At 41.6% G+C, this 24,814-nt stretch overlaps 1 protein-coding gene across 7 annotated transcripts in view; it reads right to left on the reverse strand.

The window, feature by feature from the left end:
- The window catches only part of AGAP1 (ArfGAP with GTPase domain, ankyrin repeat and PH domain 1), a 345,403-nt gene that overhangs the window by 108,604 nt on the left and 211,985 nt on the right, over positions 1 to 24,814 (reverse strand). For all 7 annotated transcript variants that reach the window (XM_032190230.1, XM_032190227.1, XM_032190225.1 and 4 more), the window contains one exon: positions 14,915 to 15,083. In XM_032190230.1, coding sequence (XP_032046121.1) covers positions 14,915 to 15,083 — 169 coding nt within the window. The remainder of the gene's footprint in view (positions 1 to 14,914; positions 15,084 to 24,814) is intronic.

Here is a 24,814-nt window from a genome sequence, read left to right on the forward strand (position 1 = left end):
TACACCAAGCCATTTTGGAACTGCATTGGGCACACCACTTTAGCCACTGGCCCGTATTCCCTCTATAATCACCTTCTCCAGACAACTCTTTTGTTCACAAGAACTCCACGATTAGAACGTCATCTGCCAAACTATGGAAAAAAATTCATGCTTCCAACTGGTCCCCTTCAGGACACTGCGTGCTCAACTCATCAACCGAAAGCAATTTGCTTAGGCTGGTGTTCTAGGACCTTCTGAAACAAAAAGCAAGTTGTCCAAAACAAGTTTACCACAGAAACCAGGCCTACAGAAAGGGAAGTGCAAAGCAGAGCTTCAAATTACAGCTCAGTATCTTGAAGCTGCAATAGGAAATGGAAATGCTAGCTGACAGTTTGCATTTTGAGCTGGGCACACCCTGACTGGCATCTCAAACACTGTCCTCAGTCACGGGTCCCCCAGAGGGGTTCAAGAGGCCAAGGAAACAAGAAAAGATCCAGCAAAGAACTGCCCAGATGGTCACAGTTCTAGCAATGCGAGGCCTACAAGTGCTGTAGGAGCTGGGCTGGTTTGCCTGGTGAGTCTGGTTAGGAGGTGAATGGCTGATCTAATAGCCACCGACTGCTACCAGAAAGAAACTAATAAAGATGAGGGAGCCAAACGATAGGCAGTGGGAGATGACAGAAAGCAGCAGCAACAGTGCAGCTTGGAAGGGCAAATGCAGCAGTGGAGCAGGCTGCAGAAAGCAGCTGGAGGATCTCTGTCCTTGCAGGTTTCCGAAGCTCAGCTACACAAACCCACAGCTGAACCCACCCAGCACTGCTAACAGCCCTGCTTCAGGCAGGAGGACGGCAGGAATGATCTCCACAGCTCCTGTCAACCAACGTGTGCAGGGCTCTGTGAATGACTAAACTGCCTTTTCCTTTTTCTTCCATCTCAAGGCAAAACAAGACTGAGCTTTTCAAGCTCAGAAGCTACTCTGCTTTCCCATTTGATTCAAAATATTTTGAACAATTTGCACCTTGATACATTTAATTTAAGCAGAAAAATGACTTCTCTTCCTTTTCTCGATGCCTTATGGTCCTCTGATGAAAACTTAAGACAAGAAACCCCTACAGATCCTTTATTTAATTATTTTAAAATGAGCTTACAGAAAAGTTACCAACTATTCTAGGCTTGTTTCTGAATTTGTTTATTAGCCTTTCACTTTGCAATTAACTCAACTGACTGAGTTTACCAAATCGAATTTCCGGGTGACAATTATGTGGCAGATTAATCCAAACTCTTTGCTTTATTTTTGCTGCGGCACCTTCAGAGTATTACTGGTAAATGGCTTTGGAAACAACTTATTTTTCACAAACAATTAGGTTTCCTATTGAGAAACACACACAAGCCTCCTCCCATCAAGTGCCTGACAAATGGCATCTACCCTGCCAGACAGAAGAGCAAAGCGCACTTTTAGCCTGTAGCTATCTTTCATTCTGCGCCTGGTAAAACGGGGAGCTACATTTGATGAATTCCTGAAAGAGAATCTTTGTAACAAAGATCATGAAGGAGAAAACTGGGATGTGAAAGCTGAGATGGAGCATTTCCTGGGTATCATGGCAAAACGGAAAACAATTACTGGACATCTCTGCCTGACACATCACCGTTATTCTGTGCTGGGTGGCTGAATTGCAGAGACCAACAATGTTGACAGCTTTTGTCCAGTTCACAGATTTCTGTTTTTTAATCAAGTGTCCAGTCGCTTTCTGACCATGGTGCAAAACCAAAACTTTAAAAGGACATCTGGCATAACATTAAGACTTACACATCACGGCAGCACCAAGCGCTTTACTTTTGCCTTAATGCCACCTCCTGAAACTCTGCAGCTCAGGTTATGACATTCATCTGTTGAGAAACTACAAACCAAATGGGAATTATTTTTCACATTATATTTGTGAAAGCTACGGACTGTTAGCAAGAAATAGCTGCCAAGTCTCATTGTTTATACCTTAGTGATCCACGGTACAACCCAACTCAGCTCTTTCTGCTGCCACCATCTGATAACCCTGTTACCAGCTTGTCCTCTGCGATACCTTTTATTCAAGGTTAAATTCCACTTTTTTGACATACTGTAAGATCTTTTCTCAACATGTCAGACTAAGCAAGTCAGGATCCATAGGCAGACATCAGAAGGGCTGATTACAGAATACACCTAGAACAGGTCCATTCTCTGCTCCACCAAAATGGGTTCAGCTCTAGCACAAACTCGTAGTTACAACATTATTTAAAAATTGTAATTTCCCAATCTATTGCTATTTCTTCCCATTTCTCAATCTAATTGCAGCATGCCCAAGACATGTATTCCACTGCAGCAGTATGCAGTAATGCATGCTGTCACACCCAAACAAGGGCTACTGGAAGTTAACTGCTGCTCTTGTGCTCTTCCTGCATAAGGCTTTTACAAACAGTCCTATGGTTTTTCCCTTCTGTACCAGGAAAACCCCAGTCCTCGCCTCCACAAAGCAACTGTCCCTTGTTTTTGCTTCAAGACGAAGCTTCAACAGCAGAAATTATCTCAGCCTTTTAGCAGACAAGTTAAAAATAGGAGAGCAACAATACTCACTGGAAGGTAAGCCCTGCAGGTATATGCAGCCTTCATGTTAAGCTCTTACCAGCGATGACAACTCATTCTGCATCTGTTGTCTTCCCCATCTGTACATGTATACACACACATGCATATCTATTTACGTCTACCTATATGTACACAGATGGATATAAATACATATCTCATCATTGCCATGAAACCCATGGTCAGCTACCTGGCCCACTCTGGAGTTCTGAAAGAGCGCCTCTTCAAATACATCATATATGCATCAGCTGGTTGCTTAAGTTGATTAGCAGGGGGCAGTTAAATTACTATGCTAATCCATGTATTCTCAGCACTGTTTCCTTGATATGGATATGTGTATATGCTTACTGGGAAGCCTTGATTAGTTCAAGCTTCAATGTGTCAAAGGCTCCAGATTCTTTCCAAAGAATAATTTTAGCTGTACTCACATCCCTAAAGTGTAGGAGCTGATTTGAAAAGGTACTTACCTCTACCATATGCTATTTTTCTTTAAACAATTTGCATTTCAAAGTGAATATGGCATTTATATTTGAATGAATATCAGTATGTTGCCAGAACTGGTCTCAAATGAGCAAAAAAAAGATGCTGGTCTCCTATTGAACAAAAATGTTTTCATCTACCAAAGGAGCATCAAAGGAAGAGTTCCTTTTTCTAGCTCTAGACAGCTTTATTAAAACTATCTTTTCTGATATTATAAAATACCCTGTTATGATCCGACTTACAAAATGTTCAAACAATTAAGCTCTACAAAAACCACCCAAATTAAGATTCAAGGTAATTTTCAGTTTTGTTCAATGCGCAGTAGAAGAGCCTTTGAGAAAAGTCAGTGTGCTCATACAAATTTTTATTTTTTTTTAATCCATCTATTCAGTGTAAATAGCCACAAACAGCAAGTCAAGACAATGGACTCAGCATAAGAAGAATTAAGCAGACAAACGCGTACGTGTGCACATTATGTACAAATTCAGAGGCTGATGGAGACACTGGGGGCAGAACCCATCTCATTTTCCTGTGCTGTGACTTTGGCTTTTCTCCTATGAGAACCCCCCTGCAGCACCAGCAGGACATGGGGCAGTGGGAGCTTGCTCTGGTTGAGGCTCAGGTTGGAAGGCCCCTTAAAGCCCATCTCGTTCCAACCCCCTGCCACGGGCAGGGACACCACCCACCAGATCAGGTTGGCCAGGGCCCCATCCAGCCTGGCCTTCAACACCTCCAGGGATGGGGCACCCACAGCTTCTCTGGGCAGCCTGGGACAGGGCCTCACCGCCCTTACAGTGAAGCTTTTCCTCCTAATGTCTGATTTAAATCTATCCTCTTTCAGTTTAAGACCATTCCCCCTTGTCATGTTGCTCTTGTAATAGAACAGCACAGTGGACAGCATCTCAGCGATTCCTCTTTTGCTGTATTTCAACTTAACAAAAATAATATAGTGAATCATCACTGGGCAGCACAGGTTATTTTAATGGACACATCACTCTAAGCCTTCACCAACTATGCCGCCCACTAATTACAAATGCAGAATGAATATAATTCACAACCGTACCATAAAAAGTGAGATAAAAGTGTCTTAAATACACGCAGGTGATCTCCACTCATTGCTGCATACATATTTGTGATTTCCCACCGACTCCCAAACAGATCACCAAGTTGCAAGGAGCTTTGTTCAGGAATGCATCTAATGCCTTTGAATTTGAGATGAGCAGACACTGCTAGAGTTGTGAAGCAGAACTATATTTTTCATGAAGCCACAGCATATGAGACCTTCAGGGAATGGCTGCACAGATGCAGAGAAGGACTGAATCGGATGCACCAGCCTATTGCTACGCTTTCACCATGGCCATGTTTTATTTGTGTTCTGCTCTTCATGTTCACTGTGAGTTTCTCTTCCAAAAAAGAAATAAACCTCTGAAGGCCAGAGGGCTCTGCTCACCAGCTGTTAGAACTAATGAAAAATACATTAGAGTTGTGGGTCAGGAAATCCTGACTCTTGATATCAGAGGGTTAATTGTTTCAAATCATGTTGGGTCAATTTATGTTGCAAGTATACTGCATATTCTTGAAATGCCCTCTAATTCAGTAAAAGGCACTGCAAGTAGATTAGATCGGCTGCTAGTTCCCTGCTAAAAAAACATATCCAATAGTGCTCCCTGAAGTTTCCTCAGGCATTAGGGTGCAGAAGAAAAAAGAAAGAGGCCATCTTGCTAGCTGCAAAAATATTAAAAGTATTCCCTACCCCTTTCTTCAATTCTGTGCTATGCTTATGAATTAATTCCCAGAACTACACAGAAATCTTTCCAGTGGATGAAACTTTCATAAGTAGCAGCTTATGAAGAAGCAGTGCCACTCTTTGCCTACACTGCTTTTGGCTTTCCAATAAGTATGAACGTTGGAACAACCACTGCTTTTGCTGAGGAAAATTTGGGAATGACTCCTTTGGGTCCCATCAGTTTGTCATCTCAGATCCCAGCACCCAGCTTTTAAATTTGTATCCTCTTTTCTTTGCCAGTTCTAGAGTTATCTCATGCCCAGCACTGAAATCTGGTTAAACCACTGTTTTCCTATCCCAACAGCACCTCCTTGTCTGATCAAGTCAAATCAGCCAGCATTGAAGGGCAGGGAAGCAGCCAGGTTGCAGAGCACTCCAGCCGTGTTTTCAGGAAGAGCAGCAGAGGAACCGAAGCTACAGGGCTCAATCTTCCTTAATCTAGTTCTTGAGTGGGGTTATTAATGGGGAAAACCTGCCTAAGTATTGCTACGGATTTGATCTGATTTTGAGCTGACTGCCATATGCAAACAGCACATCATTTTGGCCTTGGGCTTATCAGGGACCTAAAATAATTTGAGACTATTTGTATGGGGAATGAGAAAGAGTGAGACTATAGCATTAGTCCAAAACACTCCTTGGTTTCAGCACTGAACAACTCTTCTTCAATATGCCGATAATAATTTTCAATACTAGCAAATGATTTGCTTGTGGGTTTTACTCATTTTTAAGATTTTCAGAACTGTTTACATTCTGAACAAATTTCCCAAAGATAAGCAGCTATTAATAGAGGAAGACCTTCCATCTCACAGCCTGGCAGGGCAGCCTCTCAGAACGGGGCTTGATTAGTAGCGTACAAACCGAGAAGGGTCAATACTAATGAACAAACAAGGCAATGCCAAGAAACATCCTGGCGGTGAAGGAAATGGTGCTGGGAGTATAACGAGAGAAGCTATTATTCTCAGAGCGTGCCAAGCCAACACAGCAAGAGTAGGGGAAAATTAAGTCATCTGAGAAGATATATCTTCTAAAAGAAAGTTAAACCCAAGATCTTCATGAAATGCTTCTGCTCAAGATGCCAGACTATTCTTCTGGGATCAAAGCGTGCTTGTAGGTAAGTTTCCCTTTCCTGGCAGGCTTAACAGCCATAAATAAGATATACCTCACTTTCTAGGGTCCTGCTAGAAGTTTCTTGCTTGGTAAAGCTTTAAGACCCAGAGGTGACCATTTAAAATTGATAAATGGTCTATTTTATATTGCTGTTATTTGAGTTGCTGAATATACATGTATTGCTGAATCCTGTTAGCAATTGTGAATTTAACTTTGCAACAATAACTGCACAAAACCAGCTAATTCTGAGGCATTATGCTGCTTGCATGTACAGTGAAGCACGTGTAGGGGCCTCAGGCAAATGACATAAAATGCTTCCTAATGCCTTTGGCTGTCTGTGGAAGTTCATAATAACAACATTGGAAAGGGGATGGGCAACTTCACCTGCACACCATATCTATATTGAAACTGAGTATAACCAAACTAACTTTGGATGCTTTCCGCAAGCCTACAAAGCCATCCCAAATCCTACGAGTTGTAACCAGGGCCTCATCGAGATGGGGGAAAGACCGTAAGCATTCAAGTATCTTCCAGACTCTTCAGAAATTGGAACAAAGAAACTTTCTTTTCGAAAAAGAGACAATAGATATGTGATATTACTCTTCCTTTCCATATAGCTATTGCCACTGTAACAGCAGCTAAGTGAATGCATGTCTGCAGTGTGAGCAGTTTTGATAAACAGCCTCTGCGGGCCACACAACGGGGATAATGTATCCTTAAGTACTGCCAATGAGCTGCCATTCTGCACAGCCAATTACTTCTGTGCGTCTGTCACTCAAAGGAAAAATGACTGAGCCCATTAGATCAAACCTTTGTCACTGTTCCTAATGCACTCTTAGGCCTCATTAATCTGAGGGAGCAGCAACACAGCCGCCGGTGCCTCATTGCCTCCCCCACAACAGGCCCACGTGAATCTTCTCATCTCTCCCCCAAGTGCACCACGTTAATCAAGCTCTCCTTATTACCCCGGTCCCTGTCACGGCGGAGAGCGCTCTCTCTCTTAAATGCTCTCATTATGGCCCATCTTTAGAGCCGGCTGAGTGGAAAAAAAAAAAAAAAAGAGCCAGAGAGAAAGAGAAGAGGAAAAAGCAAGTCCGATCACATTAATATTCATGACAATAATTAGTATTCTAGGTCACTGAATATTCATGCTATTAGTTTGGTTTTTTATGGGTTTGCTGGATGTCCTGATTGCTGGAGTGTGGAGGAAAACAGCATGGTTGGGACTTTAGATGTCAACGGCAGTTCAATACTCAAAACACATTTGTGAATTTTTTTTCCCTTTTGGTAAATCAGCTTCAACCCTCCTGATGGCTTTAATATTTTAAAATCACTGGGGGAAAAAGAATGAGCAATTTTGCAAAGGTCTTAACATCCAACTGGTTAGTATTACAACGTGTAACCATCAAAACTCGGCAAGATTGCATCGGATGGACAAGACAGATCCGTGATTTTTATGCAGGATACGGCGCAACAGAGGCATAAAATCAACCAGAGTGAAACAGGCTCAGCCTGATCAGCAATGCCTGCATCTTGTCTGGCATCTACAGGCATCCGCAGGAAGGTTCGCAACACATTTCTGCTGTTCAGCTAGCTCATCGTCAGGAGATGGACACCATTCGCCCATGTAAGAAAGAAGGAATCCTAAGACAGCACGTTGTTTCCTTCCTGCTCTAATGAAACAACTTAGAGTGCCCTGAAAATCCAAGTTAATTTGTTCTTTTCCAAGATTTAACCAATGCAGTGTTTTTATCAAATATTTCCTTCTTTAGCACTAATATTATCCCTGATAGGAGGGAACAGAGAGAACTGAAATTGCAAGTTTCTCTCTGTCTGGTTCTGGAAAGAGCAAATCTTGGCATGAACAAACTGGAAGAGATGACCTTGAGGGATCACCCTCTAGTGGGATGAAAGGGAAATCTCCAATGCACTTAAAAACTGGGCTTCTTTTTCCCTTCAAAACGTGCAAAGTGACAACTTCTCCTTTCATTCACTACAGCTGTATATCACTGAACTAACAGCAAACCCAACCGAATGGAAAATTGACTTGGGTGATTAATGACAAAAGTAAGCCACAAACTTGCGTTTGTGATCTGTGATAGAATCGTAAAACTCATGCTCAAGTGAAAGCAAAGAAAACATTTCATGGTAAGTCTTCTCATGTACAACATTAGACTACAAAATTAGTAGTAAAATGCTAACCAGCAATCTCTGGCCTCTTAAGACTTCAACCAGATAAATTCTGGCATTGTCAAACCAGAGATGAAACAGTGCACCAGCACAAAGCCTCTGTCACCTACAAGTAAGGAGTTAAGAGCAGATTCAAGACTTTTGGACCCAGTTTTGCATACATTTGCTAATACACCCAAGACCTACAGGCTTTGGAGCAATTGCCAGTGACAGCAAGTTCTTTGCTTGACATACATTTTTACTAATCAGAACCTAGTTAACAGCTTGATCATAACAGCTAAATTATCACAGTAACCTCCAATTGATAAAGAAATAACATAATCTATGAAAAGACAGACCCACAGCTGTACATTATGCTTCCCCTCCTGCATGTGGCATGCCACACATCAGAGGGTATTGGCTCTCTCTGGACTCAGCAGCTACGATTCAGGTGCCATTGAAAATGGATACCCAACATGATAGGTAGGACTGCAGATAAAATAGGCTTAAAAGGAAAAAAATAATGCTGTGTTTAAAGAACAGAACTATTAGATGTATTAGAATCCAAAGACACTAGATCAGAAGTCATATACTGAAGGTATACCAGTCTAATTTAGAAATCAATTCTCCACCTTCTTAAAAGAAAAATCTGGAAGGCAGCCATTACAATTCAGCCTGATTCCAAGCACTTCAGTGTGAGATAAGGTTATTTAATGACCACTGCATTGATTTGATAGATTTTCACAATTAATAACAAATAGAAAACGCACATTTGTAAAAATGTGAAGATGGTGTTCTTTGAACATGTCCAAAATGTCACATATCGTTAGCAGATAACAACCTTTAACATACTTAATGATGGCTATGGAGCTAACACATTTTAGGAGGCTTCAAATACTGTACATCCACTATCATAAGTAAATTTAATAGCACCGAATTATTTAAATGAACTGTTAATCAGGAAACAACTTATCCCTACACCAGATGCTATTTTTAGATGTGAACTTTCTACATCAGCGGCTCCTGCTGTAGCTCAGGCTTTGGGTTGTTTGCAGAGGTGTGCTGTGTGTATGTGGGGAGGTTTTGGTGGTGGGGGCAGCAGGGAGGCCTCTGTGCACAGGGCCCTGGCGCTGCCCCATGTGCGAGCAGAGCCAGCTCCAGCCTGCGAGGTTGGTGCAGGAGGAGGGCAGGAGAGAGGCCCCCGGTGGAGCAGGCTGTCCCCCTGCAGCCCACGGGTCCCATGGCGGGGCAGGTCTTCATGCTGCAGCCCCTGGAGGAGGCCGGCTGGAGCAGGTGGACGTGGCCACAAGGGGAAGGCCAGGGAAGGCCGGTGTCCCACAGGATGAACCCCAGGCCAGAGCAGGGGCAGACAGCAAGCACCAAGGAGCAGTGGAGCCACGTCCCAGGGCCTCGCTGCAGCCCCCAGCCATCGCCTGCTGCACTGCACTGCTCGCTGGGGGCTCTGGTTTGCTTGGAAATAAATGACTCCTGGAAGAGATTACAGGATTAAGATCACTTTCAGGTTGCCAGTTCAAAACTAACCTAAGGTGGGAGTACTGAAATCCAGTCCTGTCCCTGCTCCAAAGCCAGCAAGAACCAAGTCTGCTTCCTAAAGGAGTAGAGAGTTGTCCAGACGCTGGCTCACTGTGGTGCTGGCTCTAACAGCATTCCCATAAGCTACCAACTGCTAGATGAACTTGGAACTGAGCAAGTCCACAAGTTACCCTCTTCTGAAGTACTTCCAGATTAGGCACATCAACAATATGATGTCCAATACCATTCAAATTTAAATTTAAATTTACATTATTTAAGTGACTTAAGCAACAGTAAACATCTTTGCTTTAAAAGTAACAACTTCAGAATTGCATATTAAAAGCAATGAGCTTCCATTTCCCCCGACTCACAGCTCCCTCCCAAGCTAGCAGACAAGTACAAGCACCTTTCATAAAGCCCTAGTATGAAATTTGTGATTTAAAACCTTTACGTAACAAAAGCAAGACAGCCCCATCCCTCTGCACCGGCCTAGGAGAATCAGACACAATCTCAGCTGTTAGAAGATAAACCCCAAACTATACTTCCATAGAAAACAAGAAAGTACAGAAACCACGTTTTACTTTTAAAGTGTCATGGCAAAACTTCTAGAGAGTGAAAATGAACCTGCCGCCAGGTAAGCCCTTTGGCTTTGCAAGAGGGGAAGCAGCCTTACTTTCCACTAATTTGTCTGTTTTCTTACAGAGAATATAACCTTTTCGCACTCGTTTCAATTCCAGATTGGTTACTGCCCTACCACATACATGCTAAGGAAATGTTTTTTCCAGCTCTTGTGCCGGAGTGGAAGCCTAGCAGGAAACAATCATGTTATTTTCCTTCATATATTCTCAGATTGGCCTTTATTTTTCTTATGTCTCTGAAATGGAAACCTGTGAGGATTGGAACTTGGCTTTTGTTGTTGAAATGATTATTTCCCCGAGATCTGCTTCCAGATGTTTGGGATGTAAGCACACTTGCAGATCAGGATAGCTGTCACAGAGATGCTTATTATATGTCTGTGTTTAACAAACAGTCTTTAAAACCAGAGAAACAATCTTGTTCAGAGAAGTGCCCGAAAGCAACGTGAAATTCAGTGTGCTGGGAATGACATGCTTTTAATTTTTTTCTTTTGTGACATCTGCATTAACAGATCTAACATAAAACTTTCTCTTACTACTTGAATATTTCAACTCATATTACCCAATAACTGCGTATATCCCTCCTGAATTCATGACTATCCCCCTAATTAGCTTAATTCCTTCTCCCATTCTTCCTGTATGACTACATACAGCAGTCAGGCCTGAGATTCAATAGCACAGTATTTAAAATGCAGACTAATTTTATTGATTATTTTTCAACAAAGTTGAAATCTCCTCTTCCCTATCCATTGTTTAATATGTAGAAGTCAACAAGGATAATGACCAGTAAACTCTAAGTCCAGTACAAAGGCTCTGTAAAGATTTGCAAACTGACTCTTTTGGTTTTAATGTTTGCCTGAAAGTAAGTTCAACCCTTTCCAAGAACATACTAAATGGAAAATATGCAATTTCATCAAAGAGATCCTTTTAGGGGTATTGGGCTTATCACTGTGTATAAGCAAAGAACGTGAATTTGATTTCCAGGAGCAATCTTGGACATTTTAACTGAGTCCTGGTATTCTTGTAATATCATAACTTTTTCACTAAACTGTACACAATTATATAACAGCAGAAGGAAAATTAGCCTGTTCCTGATCACATGGAACAACTAAATGAAATACCATCCTCAGTTCTAAGCATGGAAAATACTACTCTCCTCCACATATCAAATACACATTGGCAAAACCACAGAAATACAAAACATGACTGTTTTGGGAGTGAGCTAAAATGTAATGCAGTGAGAATGCAGGGTATTTGCATGGCTACAAATAAAAATAGCAAGTGTTGATTTTCTTTGTGCTTGGTCCAAACCTCCTCAGTACAGAGCAGATCTGTGTACATAAACTTGTCAACGGGAAAACAGTAACAGACAATTTCAGTCTGAGATCAATTTTAAAACATCACTCAAAATGAAGACAACATTGTGCCCGTATTAACAACTGAGAAAACGCTCTGAGACAGCATGACAGACAGAACAAGGGATAATTTGCAAATATCTTTAGCTGCATGACAGATAACTGCAGAGATACCCGGACTCCTCCTGGCACTGTGGGAGTTGAGCAGTGAATTCCTACAGGTGTCCCACTGATCAGAAGCTGTGACCCCTCTGCATAAAAACCACTGTCAATACACTTGAGCACATGAAAGTTGAGATTACCAAGCCAAGCACAGCTTGTAACAATGTATTTTTACAATACTAACACTCCCCATATATTTTAAAATCGCTGTCTGCAATGCAGCTCTCCTCAATCTTACCTGAATGTGAGAGTATTGGGAATGACATACGGACCGACACATAGCTGAGCTGCTGCCAGGTATTTCCTAGATCTAGTCTGCTGTAATGCCTTTTTTTTTTTTTTTTTTTTTTAACTAGTAATCGCTGCTTGGATCAATCAGCTGTTGATTGATTTCAGTAGGCTTGGAAAACATTACTCGGCTTTCACAATAAAGCTTCTCTAACTTGTTGCTCATGATTACTCTGCCCAGACATGCAACAACCAGACAGATCTCAGATCTGGCCTTTGGAGTAAGGAAGATTCAATCAAAGAAGCTCATGCAGAAGAAACAAATTTTACGTAAAAAAAAAAAAAAAAACAACCAACAACAAAAAAAAAAAAAAAAACAACAACAAACTTTGGGGGTGATTCAGCAAAAAACTCCTTTTGTAAAGAAAAATCCTGAAAGAAGAGATATGGCTGATAACGAACAAATGTACCAGCCTGACTTTTAGAAGCAATGACTATGTGGAAAAATACTGCAGCACGTCTGAAACTACTGCACCATGCATGCCACTGAACGGCTAAAATGCAACCGCACCGATGTGCACGTCTGAACTGACCCCTCTCTCTCACTAAAACCTTAGCCTACACCCTCTGCACCCAAAGTGGGCACAAGACAGCAGATAGCAAGGTATGAGCATGCTGACTGCTGCCATGTAGAGCACCAAGCTGTTTAGTCCCACCTGCCTTTACCTGCTCCCCCCAGTAAGTTATAAAGATGCTTCCAGTTATGCTTCCAGCCAGCTATAGGGGTAATATAATTAATACATCACTGTTTGCTTTATCAGTGGGAAGAGAGCCATGCAAAGATAAGCAGGTCAAGATCTTGCTTAAGGTTAAAGAAAGATCAGTGTAGCTTCCCAGCTGCATGAGAGGGGAAATGAAGGCATTCAAGTGGGTAATGATAAAGAAACCAGATTCGCCTTTCCTTGGATACACTCTTTTATATGTTAGGAAAGCATTAATCAGTTTAAAACTTTAATTGTAGGAGATATTTAATTAATTAAAACTTTAATTGTGGCAGATCTTTTGAGCTGTGGTAGCCAGGCATCAACAGAGAAGTCTTTCAGTATTTTTAAACAACATGACAAAGAAACCTAGAGAAGACAAGGTGCAACTATCTCCATCATGGTATTTGAAAAACTGCCTAAAAGCAGAGCTGTTTTCCAGCATTTGCACTTTCTAGCATAATTCACTTTTTTCTTTCAAATAAATTGCTGTGTGACAAAACCTCAAGCTAGCCACAATACCTACACAGTGGCTAACACTACCAGCGGATACAGATGCCTACTGTGTATTTTCACATACAGATAGCAATACATATACAGAAACCCCTGAAATAAAAGGAATATTGCCAGTTTCATTGAAGCCACGTACAAGCTGCTTCCCTCTTACCCAGAAATCTAAGCATAGGCCAAAATATCTCAGTTCCATGTCATAAACCTCCAAGTATGCATCACCACATGTTTTCTACAACTTACGTCTCCGGAGCAATCAAATTACTTTCGCCTGTTTCAGAGTGTTTGGATGTCTTAAAAGCACACATGCCTTTTCTGTTGATACATTGACTCACTCCAGCACTTTTCTTCCCCAAACAATGGGATATGTTGAAAAACACCCCCTGTTCCCAGTCATCTACATTAAAAAGCAAAATGGAAAAAGCAAACCAACCACGAATAATTTTGTCCTATGAACTCTTCCAGTGACAATGCCAGCTCCACGCCTCTTGAAGCACAGGTTACAACTTGAAAAAGGCCCTGATGAAATCATGGCTTCAGGTCCCCAGCCAAACTAATACAACATGCCATACAAGAACTGTTTATCTGCAGGGATGTCTGCTCTGTGACACCACTGTAAAGCTGCAAGGCTTTATTTTTTATTTTTATTTAAACATTCATCTCAAAGAGCAGCATCTGAAGCTGGAAGGAAAATCCTCTTGCCCTAATGCAGGGTAATTTGCATTGTGAAAAAGCAGAGGAACACATTTTGACTCGAAGCATAAGATAACCATTACCACCCAACCGAAGACACTTGAACAGCAGGTCACCGAGCTCCTTCCTGCGGCTGCTCATCCTACCTGTGCGGTGCGGACTGCGCAGGGACAGAAGCGTGCTTGCGTGGTTTTGTCAGCCTGTGCTGGAGATGTCTACGTTACCCATAAACGGAAAAGGCACTCGGTGCTTTATGGACGTCATCCCAAACATGCTGACAGAACTTCTCTATTGACGCTATACCATTATGTGCTTTGTATAAGCTGCGTGTTTTACAAGATAAATTGTCTTAAACGCTTTTCCTTAATGCAATTTTTTAAATCCATTTAGCTGTATGGACAAGTACTTCAGTGAACGATAAAATTCTTTGTTTAGAGCTCACAAGGAACTATAAACCACTTCCATAAACAAAATAAAATAGCTTTCTACAGAAGAATCTTGCTGCTGGAAAGTCCAAAAACTATGCATCCTTCTAAAGGCGGAAACAAGCAGCGTGGATGTCATCAGGAAGCCACAAACAGCCCTTTCAAATGACACAACTGTTTTTCCAAAGTATTACACTTAACAAGTCAGTAGAAAGGCAGCAACAATTATTCACAAATATTAACTTCTGTGAATTATGTATGCAAGTATAAGGTAACATGGATGTTGAAAGATACTCAGAAATTCAGAATCTCTTGTGGAGGCCAGATCAGTAATCAGAGAGGACTTAAAAGTTGCCTATCAGTGGTTACTTGGATTTATAAATTAGTAACAGAAATAATTCCCATCCTAGTGGTACAACTGCTTAAATACATTTGGAAAAGCAGTCCTTCCCTTGTTTGCCAAGCATTAAGTTGTCTTACCTGAATTTGGCGAGATGTGTAAACTGCTCATGTCCTTGGAGAGGCCATTTGTTTTGGGACTGGAAATGGGTGCACAAGCTGACGTAGCTCGGGGTGGCCTCTTTCCAGGAACTTTCACAGTGGTTCTCAGCAAGTCGATTTCTTTCCCATGAACATTCTGCATATAGTCCTGATAAGAGGGGAAAAAAAAACAGCAATATCAAACAGGTAGTTCTGTAAGCAATAGAACTAATGACAAAGTTTCATAAGACTTTTTTACATTAGATTTTTGTCCTACATCTGCCATCATCCACCACAGTATTTTCCCCTTCCTTCCATTTTCTAGGTAATACAGCCCACATTTTTAACAAATACACCCCAAAGTCTTGAGCTCTACTACATCCTCCACCAACAGCTAGGTGGGCAAGGTAAGAGGTAACTCACACCATGGCTGCTTCTGAGCCACATGTACAAATTCAGCAGCTGGCAGGTCCCAAACAGAACAAGAAGACGAGGCTGACTGTCTCTCATGAGCATGTTTTACTTGCAGCTCCTCTCTATTTCAGTGTTTTATGTATTTATCTGTTTCTCTGTAAAATGTGGCTGAAATTGGTTGACAGGCACAAAAGTTACAAAAGGGTACTGCTAAGGTTTCTGAAATTATAACACTGTTTCTTTAGAATGTGATCCTTCCTCCAAAAAAAAATAATCACAGCAGGGAGAAAATTATGCAAATCATGTCTGATTAGAGTAAACACGCTAAAAGCTGGAAGCCAGAAGTGGAAAAGGCTTTTCCTAATTCTTGTTTGGAAAGCACACAAAGGGGAAATAAGCAAATACCATCACTTGTGGAAAGACAATGGCCAACTGACTGGAGCCAAGCCACTGTTTTCTGAGAAATTCAGGAGGAAGTGAGCTGTGCAGTTCTACAAACTGTAAAAAGCTGCTGGAAGAACAGGCTCGTAATTCTGCTTTCCAGCTTCAATGGCATATTCTAAATTGCCTGTGGGCTTCTTGAGATGAAAACAGAAAAGCAAATGAGCATGGGTTTCTTTATCAGAGGACAAATGACAGTTCATTAAGGTGAGACAGCCACTGAATCTGCAATCCTGGGGTACATCAGAAGAGATACTTCCAGTAGAGATGGTGAATGCTAAAGCCGTTAACAAGTTTTCATGTCCTGGTACACACGATTATGGTTACTCACATTCCAGACAATGCAAGTGAAACTGGAACAAATATGAGGACAATCACAAAAAGAGACTGTATGTTATGAAAAGAAATGCAGGACAGGTCATGCAATATAGCGAAATGAAAGGCAAACGTTGTATGTCCGAGGATATACACTACAAGAAAAAAAGCACTTTGTACCAAAGACTGGAAAAAGAAATTGGCATAACTGAGTTAAGCTGGAAACCAAGGGAATGTTAGCCTTGAACAATCTTCTGTGGGAAGAAACTGGGGAAAAAAGTTCTAGCTCCTTTTCAGGTAGGACTTGATCAATTTACAGAAGACTGGGTGAAGCCTGTGCAAGCAAAGACATGTTGACAATGACATTTATTGTAGTTCTCCAAGTGTCCAGGATGAAATTTAGTCAAGCCACAAGGTATTACATAAAAGACTACAAATATTCATTAGGCTGATTCCAAACCTGCAGCATATGGGCCTCTGTGTACCACTAAAGCATCAACATTACAAGTAAATCTACCTGAATGGACTAAAAGCTCACTCCAAATCTAAACCACTCCTGGCACAATACAGGGAACAATCAACTTTCTCATAAAAACCCTTCCACCTCTGAGAGTGTGTACAACACAAATTATATATTCTGCTCAAAACACATCAAAATCTACTACTTGACTAGTATTCATTTTTTCATAGCTAAGATTAATCTGTGATAAAAAACCAAACAAAACAAACAAAAAAAAAAAAAAAAAAAACAAGACCAGAGCTGGCTTTGGTGGGATTTTTCGTTGGTTTTCTTTTTTTTTCCCCCCTCCCCCTGCTGCTTGGGAATTATTAACAGTGAGGAAGGGATGTCTGAACAGTTCCCTGGCTGAGAAAGCAGCCAGAGCTCTGCTTCCAAAAGAAACAAAGGCAATCCATTAATAAAAACTCAATTCACTGGCTGCTAGATAGAAACGAACGAAACAGTTTCATCTATAAATTATCAAGTTGGCATAACTTTCTTGTTCAGTGTCAGTTCTTCCCAAATTAAAATACAATAACCAGAACATAACTGAGCATTTATTGCTTATGGGCTGTAAAACGAGGCTTAATCAGATGGTGACTAAACCTCAGCATGTACTCCTTTTAATAGACACTTTTTATTTAACTTACAACAACCAGTGTATTCCATTTAGATTTCATAATGAAGTCTTTATTCCAAATGCTTCAGATGAATAGAGTGCGCATTTTTCCTGCTACCTTGCCAACTTGTGAGATGTGACAGGGCATTATTAAAGCCCTTTTAATTGAGAGTAAAACAGGCTTAGGTGAGCTATAAACAATTCAAGAGAGTAAGTCAATGTTGGCAAACAGGAAATAAATGCACTGCAGCCATACCATTATTATATGAAAGTGCCCGAACAGAACAGATGCCATGTAGGTATTAATGTCAGTTTAAATATTTATAGGGATATATCAAATGTAAACAATAAAGACTCTTTCATTGTGTGCAAGATGCATAGCGGTAATCTCCGCGTTCCCCTGAGAAGCAGGAGAGGAAAGCACCAAGTTTCCAGTCAGCAGAGCATCCAGCCTTGCACATGCTCCTTCAGATCTGCACTCGGGGAATAAAAGTTAAAACTACAAAATAATGTGGCGGCTTCAGAAGTGCGATGTATGGTTTGATCAGATTAGAACAGATGAGGGTCTTGCTGTCATCTGGAATATGCTGTGTTAAAGAGAAGACAGCAAGCCTGATTTTGATATGCAAATGTTACAGATATAACTCCCCTAGATGTTAGTTGTAGAAAATGCTGATCCGAGAAAAAAGGGGTAAAAACCCTTTAACAAGGCATGAGGGTAATTCAAAGCCAAGTACTTTTAAACAGCACTTAACAAGTCCCTAGAGCCTACTCAACAGCGGGCCACCCCAGAAGTGCCATCTTCTGCCCCTCAACAGCTTGAAAAAGTAGTAATTGCAAAGCCATTTGCATTTTTCTTCTCAAGTTGTCCATGTTCATCATTCAGCAATGCAGGAGAAAAAAAAAAAAAGCAAGCAGCAAAGCTAAGGGAACCCTCCCCAAACGTGTCGATAACAGGATAACCAAGCGCCTGAGTCCCCCGCACCCCTGCTCTTGCACCTTCGCCATCGCTTGTTTTTTACATTTCGCTCCTAATTATGTTGCATCTATTGCCATACACTTAATTAGCTGCATTAATGTGATTTCTTTTCACATAGTCAAGCAATTAAGAGCTATGATTGAGTTTCATTCAATTAGCCTCAACAAACATGCTAATTGATGTCCCAGATGCAAATGAGGTGCAATGAGAGAAACCTGCTAGCAATTGAGAGTTGTGTCGGAGAGACCCACGGCTCTCAGCTCGCCGGCAGAAGCGCAGCTTAACATGGCTGCTTCCTCCTGCGGAGGGGCGAGCCGAGCCATCGGTGCCTCGGTGTCCCCCTCGGTGTCCCACCTGCATCCCTACAGAACAATGGGCAGCGCTGATCCAGGCAGGGCCGGCTCCAGGTCTCGCAGCAGCGCAGTAAGGGGAAAGGCACACGGCGTTTTCCTGCAGCTTGGTAGGCACTCCTGACGCTGAAAACCACGGTTTCTTTATCTGAGGACTGTGAAAGGTCTCCATCTAATCTGCGAGCCTGTGAAATACTACACAGGTAATGGCCTACAGTTATCAGTAACTGGCAACTTAATCTTAGTCAGCTGTGGGGCAATGCTGCTGCTTCCAGTTAAGGCCAGAACGCATCAATCAATCAATAATCCCTAAAAATACCCTCGCTATATTGATTCTCATTGCTTTTCATCCTGAGGTTACTGTTAGTAGTTTGCTCAAATATAGGGCTGCCGAGGTGTTAATTTGACTACTCAAGGCCATTGACCATTATCTATAGGACTAAATAAACTGTTAAAATACCAGCGAAAGTCATAAAAACTACATTGACTGAAGATGACACAAAATATTATTTGACGGCACTACAAAATGAATTGCCTTGAGTAAGAAAGAAATGATGTGCCATGACACAGAATAATGTAAAGTAAAATTACTTTAGTTCTGGTCTTAATACAGCTCTCCGTTTATAGCAGCAGAAATTAATTTAACCAATTCAATGGATAAAAACCTTTCAGCCATCAAAATTGGGCAAATAGGTGTGCTTTCTAAGCAGACGTACCAAAAATAAAGGGGTATTTTGGGGTTCCCCTTTTTTTTTTCAGTGCCAGTGGCCGCAAACAACCTTGCTGCTATGCATTGCAATGGCTTCTGATGGCCCTCAAAACCAGAGAAGACACTCCACCAAGGGCTGAGGGCTAAAACTAGATGATGTGATGCTTCCAGCTAGCTGCTCGCTTTCTCCCAGCAATACCCACTCAAACAACTCTTGTTCCACAGCCACGCTTAACACTCCTGTGGCCCACTGGCCCCTTCCTCCATGAAGCTGGTTCTCAAACTCACAGCATTCAAGTCTACCACAGTTGTCTCAAATCCTTCACTAAATGACATCAGAGCACACGGCAGCACAGTTCCTCCCCAAAACGATCCTTAACTTACTTCAAATATTTTTATATATGAATACACACGCACTAGGTGTGTAAGCTTCTGGATATCAAAAAACGTCATGGAATATGAGGATTTTCAGATGGCTCTAATACAAGAGTCATCCTTGATTAAAAAAACAAAAAAAAGGGGGGGGGGGGGAAGTCTCTCTGCTGCCTAGCTTGTATTCCAAAACCACAGCATTTTATTATCAGTGTATTAAGCAAGATAATGCATACATGTGCTGAATTCCTTAATATAGCATTTATCAACTAGTACTTTAAAGACTGACCCTTTTGGACTGAAATGCTTTGGACCTTACTCTTGTGCTGGGATTGCAGTGAGGAGGCCAATGCTGCAAGCTGGTCTTGGCCAAGACACCTCACCAAGACGACAGCAAGATCAGCTGTAGAAGACAGTACTTAGGAGCTCTTCTGGTTGGGCTTGGATGGCAAATGGAGCTGTCCTGCAGAGAAACCCCTTTTGCTGGAGTTGCATCTTTTGCTCCAGGTTTGCACCCAAACCTCTCATCTCAGGATGGCCATGTGCCATTACATTAACATTTAAAAGAAACATTTTCTTCTTCCTCTCGCATACATTTCTTCCACCATGTACTTGTCCCACTACCACCCTTTTCCAGTGCACACTGTGCAAAACGAGACAGCTCCCTGCCCCCCTTGGAACATGGCCTTTCCATGTATTTAATGATATCGAAGTAAGAATACAACACTTTTTTCTCATTTTGAGTTATTAAAACATCTCAGAACAAGCCTGTTTTTCCAATGCTAGGTAGAGGTCCAGGCCCAGCACAGACAGCTACATACTCCTTCCCAGACCTGCCACTAAGAAAACACCTTTATTTTGTGCCATTTAGCTGAGATGCTGTTTCCTGATCAGAAGTAAAAATAAAACAAAGACACGTGCTTACAGAAAAGAAAGTTCATGGTTGCATCTCTGGATGGCATTTGAAAGTCTGAGGGTAGCACGTGTTTTGAACACGATTCCCCTTTTGGAGCTGACGGTGGCGACCCGCACAGCCTTTGTTCAGCACCAAGTGCCTGGAAAAGCAAAGCCCCGGCCCCTTCCCTCCCAGGCAGAGCAAACCCCAAACTCCAGGCAGGCTGGGATCGGCTGAAGCCTTTACTTTTGTGCGTGTATACGGCAGTCAGACGTTTTTATTGCAAAACGCTGTCTGGAAAAGATGCAAAACAAAATTGCTAAACTGCAAAAAGAAGAAAAGGGAGGGGGGGGGAACAAAAGGCCCCCTTCCCTTTGCTTATTGAGTTCAAAGGCATAACATGCAGCACCCTGCAGCAAATGGGAAGCTACACTAATTTTAAAGCCATAAAACGCTATAAAGTGCCCTGCGGGGCAGGACTACACTGAAGCTAGTTGCACCTAAATAAGACATGGTTCATTTACTTCGCAGCTTAGCCTAATGTAATCATCAGCGGATTTCTAGCCTAGAGTTGTAACAGGCAAATAGCCGATACTGCGGAGGCGACACTCCCAGCCATTGAGGGGCCTCCGCTAGATTGCTGTTGATTAGAAAATTTTTCAGTTTTGACAAGCACTTAATGAACATAAATCGCTCCTTGATTGGTTTCCATTTGGGGCCACAGGCACACCTAAGAAGAAAGAAAAGTCTCCAACTCCTCTCCCCACCTTCTTCCCTGCACGGACCTCGGCAAGAAACCTACGATCAGGTTATGAGCCACAGTGGAATATATTCATCAAGTTTTCCTGTTAATGTAGCCATCCTCTCCTCTTGCATATAAACATGGGCATAATATCATTCAGCTTCATAATATATAGTTAAGCTTAAGAAAAACAATGAAATGCCATTTTCTGAGGAGACCATGGGAATGAAAATGCGTTCTGGAAGACGCTGATCACCCTAAAGCACTCTGTCCTGACAAAAAGGAGGTCATCTTGAATCTGCTTTATTCAAATCGGGAATAAAGAACATTAAATTTCAGTAATAAAAAGCATTGACTATGTCTATACCACAATATTAATCAGTCCAATCAGTGTTCCAGTGGTGGTGGCAACAGTTTCAACACAAAAGCAGTTTCAAAAAATTACGTTTTTTTTTTAAATGGATCACTCATTTTCATGAAATGTTAAGACAACTCTGTCTGCACTTCACTTCTCATTCAGACTTTGTAACAAGAACTGCTGTAAAAGACAAATTTGAGTTTTACCATCGTGAGTAATTTATGAGGCATTTATATCCACAGCAGTTAGCTCTGCTGGACAGGAAGCTCTAATTTTATAAAACCCTGTGATTAATTAATAGCTTGGCTTTTGTCATTAATTTGCAACTCATTCAGATACCAAAAAAATCTTCTCTGCCTTTTTTTTTTTTTTGGAGGGGGGGCACAACAATGAAATATATGCTTGCTGCTCCTTACTATGTACTGCAAGTTTGCACAGCTCTGCAAGTAGCAGTACTGCATTTGCTACAATAGCCTACACTAATGATGTGATAAATCTTGTCATACCCTCTGAAATGAATGGACTTGAAACAAAAAATGCTTCACATTCTCCTTGTTTGTGCATTTACTGACCTGTGAATATCTGTAACAAGTCACAGAAGTGATTATAAGAAGTTGCTGTGAATAATCAGTCTTCTTCTCCTTCAACACAGACAGCGATTATGTATTTTAGGAGTATTTCAGAGTGTCGCTTGCTGACCATCAGTAACTACAGTTTTATTTTTCACTGAGCAGAACAGGTGCAATGGCACTTTCAAGCAAGACTATTTTTAGTTTGAAAGGACACAAAGCCAGGGGGGTCAAAATAATTTGCCTTGACAGCTATCCCAAATTATAGGTCTCACTTAAGGACTGCAAACACATTTTAGCTTGTATTTTTTTCCCATCTATTTTTAAAAGTTTTCTCCCAAACTGAACTTCACTCCATTACCTTTTTAAGATAATTAAGCAGTTTGGCAGGAAGATATAGAGTGAGTGATTGACCTCTAAGAGGTAGAGGTATGCCACTTTATAAAAGCCATAGGTGGATCTCTGTCAGGCCTTTTGCTTCTCAAAGCATTGTGGATGATATATTTTTTGTTGGGTATCTTAAAAAATAAATTTACAGCAGCATGAGTGGCTCCCACTTTTCCCATAAAGGTCAATTATCCTCTAGTTATTACTAGCAGCAACGTAAATAGGCAACATACCAAGTCAGAATTAAGAAAGCCAAGCCCTGAGAAATTCACATCTCTAATGGTAGAAAGGAGCACGTTGCTCTGAGCACAGCTTTGATGAAAACACTTCCAGAAAGACTGCCAGCTGTGGTGAGGGGGAAAATGTGGCATCAACTCATCAACTGTAACAAGCAATCGTTATACACTTATTTTGTAACTGTTCCTATCATTCTGTTTTTCTATCTCAACCAGTGTTTTAGGCATACTAATGGATACCATAACTATAGTAAAATCTTAAGTATGACATGCGTCTAACAGATTTGTCCTCCTCACCCCTCAAACTATATCCCCATTTCTGCTCTGCAGGATTTGCTTTGATCACTGCTCTTTCCATATGGTAGAGCTACACGTGACGTGGAAAAACAACACATACGTATCATTTTGTGAGTTCGTAGTACTTACTTAGGCCTGACTTGGGGATTACTTGTGCATAGCTAGCCAACGTCCAGCTTTACATTCCTTTGAAGCAAAACCACATCGAAAAGCCTGAGAAAACCACATGGATCAGCAACACTACAAGATACCTACTTACGAGGTCTTTTCAGATGCCTTCCATTGCTCACAAAGCGTGTTCTTCCTGTAGGAAACAGCCAGTCCCCCACCCCAAGGCTCTAAGGAACTCGGCAGGCACAAAAACTGGGTCTGTTTTGTATCATCGTCTAAGACGGGTCTTCATAGCATATTGTTGAAGCCCTTGTGCAAAGTGAAGCCTAGTATTGGATCTGACTCTTTGCCAGGCTGAAATTTCGTTTATTTGGTTGAAGTACGGTCACTTTATTTGAACATAAACCATTGCTAATGCTTGATTTGCATTTGCTTACATGGGTTGCTCACCCATTAAGAGTTTTGAAACTGGCTGCTGTCAAATTAATTGAGCAGAATTACATGTGTGAATTCACATACTTCTCACGGAGGTAAGGGACAGGTTCATGCCCCCGACCACTGCTACAATCCTACACTCTTTAGCACAGGTTATCAAACCAGATCAGTGATGATGGGAGCAAGGTTTAACAGCAGCATTGTGGCAATACAGATGTCAGTGAGCAAAAGTAAACCTTGCTATGAAGGTACGTGGTATTTACATAGCATGCATGTCCTAGATGGGTTTTAAGTGATAGGCATCAGACTTTCCTTCTCATGTATTTAAGAGGCTGTTCTTTTTCCCTGTAAGTTGCCATGGTGCTGTGCTTTTATTTGAAAACAAGTCTAGAATAGATTAAACATAAAAGGGAAGAAAAAAAATCCTTCCCAAAAATAGCTGTTTTCAGCTTTTTAAAATTTATCACTCCATCCATAAATGAGGGGCAGCAATGATGATGAGGATGCAACAGCAGAGAATGGACATCCACAGCTAAAACTTTGTCATCTACTGACCTGTGGCATGACGGCAACAGCCTGGAAGACAGACAGTGGTGAAACACCATCTATTCATCAGGATAAGGCTTAGATAAAGAAGCTGCACGTAGCACTGCCCAGCAGGTATCCCAGTGAATACATTTCAGGAGCCCTTACACATGGCATTCTGCCATTAAAAGCCAGGAGATGCCGAGACAAATTCCCATGGGTGCCTTTGGGTAGGCTGACACTGAATTTGTCGGCCAGAATTTTAGTCATCCACTCAATGGCTACACTCCACAAGTGTATGATGAATAGGTAGCTATGGTGAACTTTGAAGCCTGCGGGTCAAAGTTCTCTCTCATTATCCCCACCATTTTCTATTGGTACAGCTCCTCAGCATCCCAAGGGAAGGGAATGTTTGAGGCTCTTGAAAAAACCTGACATGACCAAGTCAGAAAACAGTAGGGTGCTTATGTACATGTATTTTCTTTCCCCATTCTTCTCTTCCCCCACTTTCTTAAGAAGAAGGAATACGAATTTAGCTATTGTGTAAAATGTCAACCTGGTGGCATCTGTAGTTACTTATTTAGCTGGCACAATGCAGCAGTCATTTCAGCACACTACCCTGCCAAACAGGCCTGACCCTTCCAGGG

Source organism: Aythya fuligula, chromosome 6 (assembly GCF_009819795.1).
Source record: "Aythya fuligula isolate bAytFul2 chromosome 6, bAytFul2.pri, whole genome shotgun sequence".
NCBI classification, from domain to species: Eukaryota; Metazoa; Chordata; class Aves; order Anseriformes; family Anatidae; genus Aythya; species Aythya fuligula.